At 38.2% G+C, this 11,586-nt stretch overlaps 1 protein-coding gene across 1 annotated transcript in view; it reads right to left on the minus strand.

Moving 5' to 3' along the window:
* Nucleotides 1-11,342, minus strand: part of LOC110038841 (cingulin) — a gene marked incomplete at its 3' end in the record, with an annotated part of 16,957 nt that extends 5,615 nt beyond the window's left edge. Inside the window, 5 exon segments of the mRNA XM_020743758.1 lie at nt 10,497-10,541; nt 10,618-10,637; nt 10,748-10,810; nt 10,917-11,086; nt 11,171-11,342. Coding sequence (XP_020599417.1) covers nt 10,497-10,541; nt 10,618-10,637; nt 10,748-10,810; nt 10,917-11,086; nt 11,171-11,243 — 371 coding nt within the window.
* Nucleotides 11,343-11,586: the final 244 nt, after the last annotated feature.

Consider the following 11,586-nt stretch of genomic DNA (forward strand, 5'->3'; position numbering starts at 1 on the left):
TGCCTTGAATCTTTCTCCCCATCTCTTCTCATCATAACCTAGAAAACTAGGTTCAGAGATAAGATTTTTCTATGCCTAGGGCATGATTCGGTTTTGGGCAGATTTTTCCTTCCTTTTTCCTCTTGGTTTTGGCTATAAAAGAAGCCCTAAAATCCACCTCTAAGGGGGCTGGCCAAAAGATTTTAAGAAGGGGAGGTGCTGCCGGATTTGCATTCGAATCGACTCGTTCGCCTTGAATCATTGCCGGTTTGCCTCTTGTTTTTTATGGAAAATTTTTCTCTTGTTCATACTTAGAAAATGCTAGAATGTGTGATAGTTTCATATGAGGCTTAAGAATATCTCTATCTTGCTTTGAAAATTGCATATGGAAGTTGCATATGATGCTTAAGAATATCTCTACTTTGCTTTGAAAATTTCATGTGATAGTTTCATGCGGTGCTTAAGAGTCTCTATACTTTTCTTTGAAAATTTCATATGGTGGTTTCATGTGGCACTTGGATATGCAAAGAATGGAGATTTCATGCGAGGTGTTGGATTTTCTCTTCTCCTCCTTTCCTTGCTTGGCCGAAAATGCACATACATGTGCTTGAGATTTTGAATACTTTATGTGAGGCTTTTTGAAGCATTTCTCATGTGCAAGTTATATGCCTTATACTTGAATTTTTGGAGCCCTTCTTATATGCAAACTAATGCTTTATGTGTGGCTTTGTTTGGAAGCCTTTCTCATATGCAATTTTCGAATTTGGGAATGACCCTACTTGAAACACTCATGGAAAATGTTATATATTTTTATTTCTTGCGTATTTATATGACCATTCATATGCATAACACCTAAGCTTTATTTTTGCACACTCTCCACCTCCTCTCATGCACAAAGGAGATGTCTATCAATCTATACTTGCCAAAACAAACATTTTGCACTTGTGAAGTTACATCATGTTTATACTTGCTTAAGTATGAAATTTGCGCTTATACATTTATGGAAGTTGGTCCACATTGCTCATATTCCTGTCTTACAAAATTTCTTCACTCTTCTTTTTTATCTATGCTACATATATGCTTGGGATTGATGGAAACACTGGATGTTGCCATTCTTATGCTCGTGTACTTCATTATTTATGCAAATTGCAGGTGTGAAAAATTCATTTTTATGCCGTTATGCTACCCGATTTTTCTCGATCAGGTTTGACCCTTTTTTTTTACTTATCTGGTCATGTTGCTTCGTTGTTTTGTTTTTTTTTTACTTTGGCTTTCTCATATATACCTCGACTTCTCATTATTATTTTAACTTCACCGCTTCACCACTACACTTCACCACTTCACCCACTTCGCCTCATACATTATATCAGATGCTACATCACTTCACACCCCTGCATCACGTTGTGAGAGGTTTAACTGCTTTGACATGTATTCTGATTTTCTTTGATATTGAGAAACAACCCACCTCCTTTCAGGAATCGTGTTAGGTGGATTGTCTTCTCCTCTCTCTCACCCCATTTTTGTTCTTTTTTTTTTCTTGCTTCTTGGTTCGGTTTTCGATGCTTATGTCTTCCCCTTGCTTCTTGGGCTAAATCCCGCACTCGTGTAGGACGCACGAGTGCGCATGTATAACACTCTTGCTATATGTGGGGCCATCAAGCAAGGCTGTAAGTGGAGTGTGTGAGGTTAAGGACGGTGATAAGATTTCATTATAGAGAATCGGGTCCCTTAGAATAGTATCCCAACTCAGAGACTCTGGAAAGGGTAGAGTAGGGATTTTTTACAGATACTATTCGTCCAGCCTTGGGGTTTCTACCGCAAGCGGTTTAAAGTTGCTAGGACTAGGGTATACAAAACTTGTGGATCGAATTATTTAAAAAAAAATAAAAAATATATATATAAATACATTTGAAAAATACAAAATCACTTCAACTACAAAACAACCAACTTACCTACGGCTATTACTTGCATGCAGATCCAGACTGAAATGCATGAAAAATTTTACAAAGGGCCACGGTTAGCTACTCGAGTCGGATTAGGGCTGCCTTCTGCAGAAATTCGGTCTAGTAGTCAGTACTTAAGGTCGTGTTCTACAGCACAGCTCTGAGTCCTCCTCACCACCAAGCTTACGGTCATCTTGGACTTGTAGTCCATTCTGGTATTTTCTTCATTTTTGTTATTTCTTTCGGATTTTCTACAAGTTTACCTCTATGGATTTATTAGGATTTCCTACGAACTTTGTTTTGTTTCAGATTTATTATTGAATGTTCTTTTTCGACTTTTTACAACTTTTTGATTCTTTTATTTCATTTCTCCTACACACATTACACACATACACCTGCCAGTGTAGTTTGCTTATTCTGTCTTTCAGTGTATATTCTTCTGCCGGATGTAAAGTTTTCACATTACCACTGCATGATTTCATTGCACATTAACATGCTTTTCTTTTACACTCTCCCCTAGATTAGGATGCCAGTAGCAGCTCCTAGGTGGTACCCACGATAAATTGGTGACTTCACCTTTTACATTATTTCAACTTTAAACAACTTGAATACTAAATTCGATACTAAATTCGACGCTGCGATAATGAGGAGCTTGGAGCAAATGCGGTGGGCAGCACGACCATCTTCAACAGGAAAACAGTTCTACTTCAACTCAACTTTCCTTAGGATTAAATAACCAATCCTAGAATTTCGAGGTAGTTGCCTAGTGCAACATAAAACCTCACTTTATTTGTCGGGTCTTTGCACCTAGTGCAATATAAGCCCTGACCCGTCTTAGGGCTCTGAGGTTGTCGTTCGTTACGACGTAAACCCTCATAATTTCCAGACTACTTGGTATGATTATATCATACAAGTGTAAGTCCTAATTAAATAAAATTAGCAGGATTGAAACATTAAATAAATTCTCAAACTGAAGCCAAACCACAGGGTAGACTGGGAAGTCATCGAGGATCTCCTCTGGATCTGTGACATCCCCTAGTTTTTCTTTCTTTGGATTCTGTAATAAATGTTCCAAATTTGAGCCATTCCCCTTTTGCACATCTCTTTGTCCTATTTCGTTGAAAAGTCCTATCCTTTTGGCCTCCTCGAAGACAAAAGATTACTGATTTTTATCGAGAGTTTTGTTAAGTGATCCGTTCGCTTAAGATGTAATTAACTATAGAGGCTTGCCCTTATAGGGAACTTAAAAGAACCCAGACTTAAAATAAACCCTATTTAACTCTCATATCGAATAGGGGAATCTTTTGTTCATCATTGTCGGTGGTGATCGCCGGCTGCCGACGGTGGTCGACAGTGATTTGCGGTGGTCAACGACGGTTTGCGGTGATGCTGAGCTGCAGTTTCTCCTCAAAGCTTCACGCTTTCTCTAGCCTTCAACTTCCTCTCATGAGAGGGATAAAACTCTATTTATAGTGTTCTGGGAGTAATTAATGCAGGAATATGCATCATTTTGATCGTATGGTCCGGAGAGCTTCCCTTGATCATATGGTGTTTAATGGATATTTGAGTGCCTTAATGATGTCAGAATTAAATGATCTTGGGCTTGGATTCGTCTTATCGAACCGCTCGATTTGAGTATAAAATTGTCATATTTGACAGCCATTTGACTTTCTAAATGTATTCATAAATCTTCTAACTGTGATTTAATGACTTGATATGAGCTTGATTTGACTTAGATTGAGCTAGTTTTCATATCATTAGGTCCGTCTCATCGAACCGATCAGTTTGACTATAAGTTTGCTGAAATCAGAGCTCTGGATGACTTTTTATCAAGATTTGAATGTTTCTTGCTTAAAATATCATCTCGAGATTGGTGTCACGCATCGAGATTCATGTTGGATGATGAAATTTTGTTGGTAGTGTATCAGTTGCCCCTATTCTCGAACGAGACCCTTTTTATCGTTTGAAAATATTAATATCCAGAGTATTTACGTATAAGAATATGTATGTCTTACTTAGTTAGTATAATAATAATTTTTATTATTATAGAAATAGAAAGCTGAAGTCAGCTTAATTGGTTAGTATCTTTTATTTTATGTCGGAGAGAGGGGTTTGAATCCCGCCTAAAATTGAATAATATTTTATAAAAGAATTTGAAGAGATTAAGGAATTTGAAAGGGCAAAAAAGAAGGAATAAAAATTGAAAAAAAAAAAAAATTTTGGAATATGAAAAGTTTTTATTTATTATTATTTATTAGCATTTAATACTTGCACTTCTTTTTAGATTTCTATATTAATATGTATTTATTGGTCAATATTCTTTTTGAGTCTATAAATAGGGGTCTGAAGAAGATGATGGAGGTGCGGCAGCGCGACGCTGCGGCACGGCAGGGTTTTGGCGAGTTTCCTTGAAATTGTCAGTATAAGCAATGACATGTATTACTACTTTTTGTTAGTCCTTCTAGCACGAATTCTGACCAAAATTTCGGTAGCATTTTTTATCGAAAATTCCACCACTAATTCCACCAAAAAATTTTATGGTGTTTCCTTGAAACTGGCAGCTTTAGCAATGGCATGTATCATTACTTTGGCAATTGCCCGATCATATACGAGTAATAAGCTTGTCAGAAGATGATTGGCTGAATTTTTGGAGCAATAGAAACTTAGGCTACTGTTTCAATGATTTTTGAAATGACTGCACTACAAGTTGAATGAAAAAATTATGGTGCCCAAGACAAAAAAGCAAAAAAATCATTGGAATAAGGGAATGACAAAAAAAACGAAGAGATGAAGGATGAGTAGCTTATGATTTTAGAAGTATAAAGTTTTTTTTGTGTAGTTTCTGCTGTCTGTGGAGATAGGTTCACGATCAAATAATAACTATTTACGTTATGCTCAGGGCCCTCTCCTATTTTCGCGAACTGAACAACACCCGCCTCCCAAATTTTGTGAATAGATCCTCCCGTTTTCATGAAACGCAGAAGCAGAAAGAAAGACCGAGCTATCTCTCCGGTCCGAAGGAAGAAGATATCGCAACTACTCCTCCGGTAGTTGTGAGCGGTGAAGACAAAGAAAGGAATCGCTGATTTGGGTTTTTCTTTGGGAAGGAATTCTTGCTTGTGACTTGGGGCAAAGGCAGAAAGAAGAAATTGGTTTGAAAAGGTGCAAGCAGGCAGAAGGAATCGCAAGGTGTGCTCTCCCCGATTTTTCTTCTTCTTCGGTGTATCTCGGTGTAGAGAGAAAAGAAGAGAGAGTGAGAAAGTGAGAGACTTTCTCCTATAATTGTCATTGAAATCAGACAGTGTAAATTCCTCAATTAGTAAAATCCTCTGCAACTTCGTGGATGTAGGCAATTTGCCGAACCACGTAAATCTGTGTGTTCTTTTCTGATATGAATTTTCTCGTTTTATTTTTCGCTTCGTCAAAGTCGATTGCTTTCTATTTCTATATATCAGAACAACTGGTATCAGAGCCAATAACTGCAAATGAAGTGAAAGTTTCAGGGATAGAGAAATTTGATGGCACAAATTTTGATTATTGTAGGATGCAGATAGAGGACTACCTTTATAAGAAGAAACTTCATCTTCCGTTATTGGGGAAAAGACCTGAAAGAATGGATGAAGCTGAGTCGAATCTGTTGGATCAACAGGTTCTGGGGGTTATTCGATTGACCCTATCAATGTCCGTTCCACACAACATCGTCAAGGAGAAGACGACTGCAGATCTAATGGCAGCACTCTCAGATATGTATGAAAAACAATCGGCGAATAACAAGTATAACTGATGAAGAAGTTATTCAATTTGAAAATGTCGGAAGGTACGTCTGTTATACAACACTTGAATGATTTCAATACTATCACAAATCAATTATCGTCTGTGGAAATTGAATTTAATGATGAGATACGTGCACTGATCTTGTTGGCTTCATTTTCAAATAACTGCGATGTTATGAGGATGGTTGTCAGTAATTCTGCAGATAAATCTAAATTAAAATTTGAAGATATACATGATTTAATTTTAGCTGAGGAGGTGCGCAGGAAAGATTTTGAAGAGATCTCAAGTTCGAGTTCAACATTAAATGTTGATTTCAGAGGGAGATCACATGACAGGAACTCAAACATGAGAAGATCAAAATCAAAAAATAGAAGCAAGAGCAAGTCAAGGCTTGGTAAACAAGTAATTTTACCGGAATTGTTATAAAATTGATCACATAAAGAAGAACTGCAGAAATCCTAAAAAGACGGAGAATGACAGTGCAAATGTGGTAACTGAAGAATCACATGATGCACTACTGTTGACAGTTCATAGTTATGTTGATGACTGAATACTGGATTTAGGGGCTTTTTTCCATACAACATTCTATCAGGAATTGATGTAAAATTATGTTCCTCAGAATTATGATGCAGGTGATTTTGGGAAAGTATATTTGGCAGATGGAGAAGCTCTGAACGTGGTAAGAATGAGAGATGTTGACATTGCGCTTCCAAATAAGAACAAGTGGACTCTGCAAAAGGTCAGACACATTTCTGAACTGAAGAAGAACCTCATTTCTGTTGGGCAGCTTGATGAGTGTGGACATTTAGTAGTGTTTTCAAATAACACCTGGAAGGTTACTAAAGGAGCACTGGTACTGGCTCCGGGTAAGAAAACAGTAAGAAAACAGGTACGCTATATACGACTACTGGTTTAATTAACAGTGTTTAAACTACTGTAGCAGAAAGCACAACAGAGTTGTGGCATTGCAGACTTGGTCACATGAGTTAGAGAGGTATGAAAGAACTTCAGTCCAGAGATAAGCTACCAGAATTAAAGTTAGTTAATCTCGACATCCGTGAGAGTTGCATTATGGGGAAGTATAGAAAAGTTAATTTCTTGAAAGGTGGTAGAACACCAAAGGCAGGAAAGTTGGAGCTTGTACACACAGATGTGTGGGGTCCTTCTCCAGTGGCATCTCTTAGAGGCTCTCGTTAGTACGTCAAATTCATTGATGATCATAACAGAAAGGTATGAGTTTATTTTTTGAAGTATAAATTTGATGTATTCAGTGTGTTCAGGACTTGGAAGACCGTTGTTGATACAAAAACATTCTTAAAGCTGAAATGTCTGAGGTCTGATAATGGTGGTGAGTACATTGATGGTGGGTTCAAGAAGTATTGTGTAGCTCAGGGCATCAGAATGGAGAAGATCACTCTAGGGACACCACAACAAAATGGTGTTGCAGAGTGCATGAACATGACCATTAATGAGCGGGCTAGAAGCATGAAATTGCACGTCGGACTACCACCTACTTTCTGGGCAGAAGCGGTCAGCACTGCAGTTTATTTGATCAATATAGGGTCATCTGTTCCATTAAACTGTGAATTACCTGAAGAAGTTTGGAGTGAGAAAGAGGTAAAATTTTTTAACCTTAAGACTTTTGGTTGTCTTTCTTATATTCTCATTAATTTTAATGCTCGAAGTAAGCTTGAGGCCAAGTCAAAGAAGTTTTATTTCATTGGTTATGAAGATGAGACATTTGAATATCGTTTTTGGGATGTTCAAGGTCCAAATATCATAAGGAGCAGGAACGTGATTTTCAATGAGAATGTCATGTACAAGGATAAGTCCAGTATAGTTTTTGAAACAACACTGCAAGAATCTGATTTGGTAAGATTTGATGATTTACCAAATGTCACAGTACAGGGCAAAGATGAAGGTGCTGAGGAGAGTGGATCCGGGGCATCCACTCTTATGGTTCCTCAGTCAGTTTCAGAGCAGTCTACCCCTACAGTTGCAATTTGCAGGTCAGAAAGTGCTAGACGTTCTCCACTGGTTATTCTCCAACTTTGAACTACATTTTGATGACAGATGATGGAGAACCTCAGAGTTATGAAGAAACCTTGCAATATGAAAATTCCTTACAATATGAAATTCGAGCAAGTGGGAGATAGTCATGAAGAAGGAGATTGATTCTCTGCTAGAAAATCAGACTTGTGAGTTAACAAATCTTCCAACAGGGAAGAAGACATTACACAACAAGTGGGTGTATCGCATGAAAACTAAGTATGATGACAGTAAGAGGTACAAGGCTAGACTTGTTGTAAAAGATTTTCAACAGAAGCATGGTATTGATTATTTTGAGATTTTCTCTCCTGTGGTGAAGCTTACAACCATCAGAATGGTACTATCTATGGTGGCTACTGAAGAATTCTTCCTTGAGCAGTTAGATGTGAAGACAACTTCTCTTCATGGGGATCTTGAAGAAGACATCCACATGCACCAATTTGAAGGATTCGTGGTACAGAGAAAGGAAGAGTCAGTTTACAGATTGAAGAAGAGCTTATATGGTCTGAAACAAGCTCCTAGACAGTGGTACAAGAAATTTGATAATTTCATGCACAGTACATGATACAGCAGATGTCAAACAGATCATTGTTGCTATGTCAGGTATTTTGACAATTCTTATATCATCCTACTGTTGTATGTGGATGATATGCTTATTGCAGGTGCTAGTATTGAGAAAATAATCTAAAGGGGCAGATGTCAGAGCACTTTGCAATGAAGGATTTGGGAGCATCAAAACAAATCTTTGGTATGAGAATTGTCAGAGATAGAGTCAGAGGCGTGTTGAGACTCTCTCAGGCTGAGTATGTGAAAAGGTACTTAGCAGGTTCAACATGAATAAGGCCAAACTGGTTGACACACCCTTGGGAAGTCACTTCAGACTCAACAAGAATCAGTTACCCAAGCCAAAGGAGGGACAAGACCACATGAGTAAGGTTCCTTATGCTTCAGCTATTGGTTCACTTATGTATGCTATGGTTTACACCAGACCAGATATTGCCCATGCAGTTGGAGTTGTTAGCAGATACATGAGTAATCCTGGAAAGGAACATTAGGAAGCAGTAAAGTGGATCTTGAGGTACCTAAGAGGCTCTGCAGAAACTTACTTGTGTTTCTCAAGAAAGAGTTCAGAGGCGCGAGGCTTTGTTGATGTTAATCTAGCTGGAGACATTGATACTAGAAGTACTACGAGCTATATTTATACTATTGGTGACACTGCAGTATTGTGCTGCTCTAATCTGCAGAAGACAATTTCGTTGTCTACTATAGAAGCTGAGTACATAACAGTGTCAGAGGCTGCAAATGAAATGATATGGCTACAGGGTTTCTTGGATGAATTGGGCAAGAAGAATAAGAAGGGCATTCTCTACAGTGATAGTCAAAGCGTCATATTTCTTGCCATGAATCCAACATTTCAGTCCAGAACCAAGCACATTCAAATCAGGTATCACTTCATACAGTCATAGTTGGATGAGTTATTGTTGGATGACAGACAAGTGTTGCATGAGAAAATTTGTGGAAGCCAGAAACCTGCTGATATGTTGACAAAGGATGTTACACTTTAGAAACTGAAGTTGTGCGCAACTTCATTTGGTCTTATAGCTTGAAGACAAAGGCCTTGAGTTGCAGAGGTGGATGATTCATGTTTGAAGAAAAGGGTGACGCCACCAGTGGAGGATATCAGTTTGAGAAAGAAGAACGTTGTTATCCGTGTATCAGTCTCCAAGTGGGAGTTTTGTTATTTGTGGAGATAGGTCCACGATCAAATAATAACTGTTTACGCTATGCTCACGACCCTCTCCTATTTTTGGGAACTGAACAACACCCGCCTCCCAAATTTCACGAATAGAAAGTCCATCCTCTCCGTTTTCGTGAAACACAGAAGCAGAAAGAAAGACCGAGCGATCTCTCCAGTCCGAAGAAAGAAGATATCGCAACTCCTCCTTCGGTAGTTGCGAGCGGTGAAGACAAAGAAAGGAATCGCAGATTTGGGTTTTTCTTTGGGAATGAGTTGTTGCTTGTGGCTTGCGGCAAAGGCAGAAAGAAGAAATTGGTTCGAAAAGGTGCAAGCAGGCAGAAGGAATCGCAAGGTGTGCTCTCCCCGATTCTTCTTCTTCTTCGGTGTATCTCAGTGTAGAGAGAGAAGAAGAGAGATTGAGAAAGTGAGAGATTTTCTCCTGTAATTGTCGTTGAAATCAAACGCTGTAAATTCCACAATTAGTAAAATCCTCAGGAACTCCGTGGATATAGACAATTTGCCGAATCACGTAAATCTGTGTGTTCTTTTTTAGTGTGAATTTTCTCGTTTCATTTTTCACTTCGTCAAAGTCGATCGTTTTCTATTTCTATATATTATAACAATTTCTCTTGTATTGAACAAACAATTTCAGTATCTCTTTGAACTTACTATAATGAAATTGTGTTACAAACTATTTTCGTTTGAACTTGCTAAAACGTGATAATCATTTACGTTCATCAAAATAGTTGTTAAACTATTTGTGATATGATAATGTTTTATCTAGTTCATCGGTTGTTTTTGCTGCATGTATAAGAACATATAAATCAGCAACGAACATTTTTATTTTAATTTTCTCTAAAACAGGCCACAACATAGACCATATAGATCTTCATCTTGAGTCGGGCCTCAAGTTTAAAGAGGATTCCAAACTCAACGAAAAGAATAAAACAATATAAAGAACCGGCCAAAAGTTCGAAGGGCTAGAAAACTGAGATCGTCAGAGTTATGGATACCTTATTTTAGTATTGAACTCTTGCATTGTCCTGATAAACTCATCTCTGTTGCAGTAACAAAAAAGAGAAGGATGTAATAATCCAAGCAATCACAATTTAAGAAAGCCATGAGAGCACGTACCGCTGAATTTTGGCATCGTTCTTTTAGGCAGTCAACAGGAACACGCAGTTAAAATTCATTGTTCAAACACACAACGAAAACTCATCAGAAAAAGTAGAAAAAAAAAGTCAAATTCATGAACACTGACAACCTTAATTGCCTGCATTTCTGTGCTGACTTGAGAGATCTCATCCCGCAGCGCCGAATTTCTCCTCTGTTTTTCCCATCACGGAGGACAATGAAACACCAAGTCAAGTGATGAAATAACAATTAAACCAGAAGAATCAGAAGTAGAAGAAAAACAATAAAATAGCGAAGACCTCCATCGCAAGAAGCAATGCATTGGTCCGATCGAGCTGAGCTTGCGATCCCCTCAGCTCCCGCTCGGCAGCCTCCCGCACTCGTTTTGTTTTCTCAAGCTCAACATTCGCAGCTTCATAATCGGCCTGGAGCTCTAGGTGGCGTTTTTGCAGATCGGAAAGCCTGCGCTCTGTATCACATCAATTTGATCGGTGATTCCGTGGGTGGACAGAAAGAGCAAAATAGAATGTAGGGCTGCATATCTAAGATTAACCTCCTTTCGTTTTCTCAGCGGAGAACTCGAGGATCAGAAGGCGAAGCTGACGCTGGGGGTCATCGTTGTCCATGGCCGGAGCTCCCTGGCTAGCGGAGAGCGATTTCAGAGGCGCGAGAGGGAAGACGATGAAAGGGCAGGATATTCTTAGTGGAAACAAAAGGGGTTTCACTTCCCGCTTATGAATTTGAACCACGAAAGGTGTAGTCTGTATTTATAGTGGACGGGGAAGTAGTATTTATAAATCTTAAATTTAAAATTTAATATTCATTTATATTATATATAAATTCTTGAATAAAAATCATATTGATTCGCATGAATCTCAACACGCACATTTGAATCAGTAGCTTCAGATTTTAAATTTGAAAATGTATGTACTTCAATTTATGATAAAGTAAATTATTTATAAGACAAAC

Source organism: Phalaenopsis equestris, unplaced genomic scaffold, assembly GCF_001263595.1.
Source record: "Phalaenopsis equestris unplaced genomic scaffold, ASM126359v1 Scaffold234135, whole genome shotgun sequence".
NCBI lineage: Eukaryota > Viridiplantae > Streptophyta > Magnoliopsida > Asparagales > Orchidaceae > Phalaenopsis > Phalaenopsis equestris.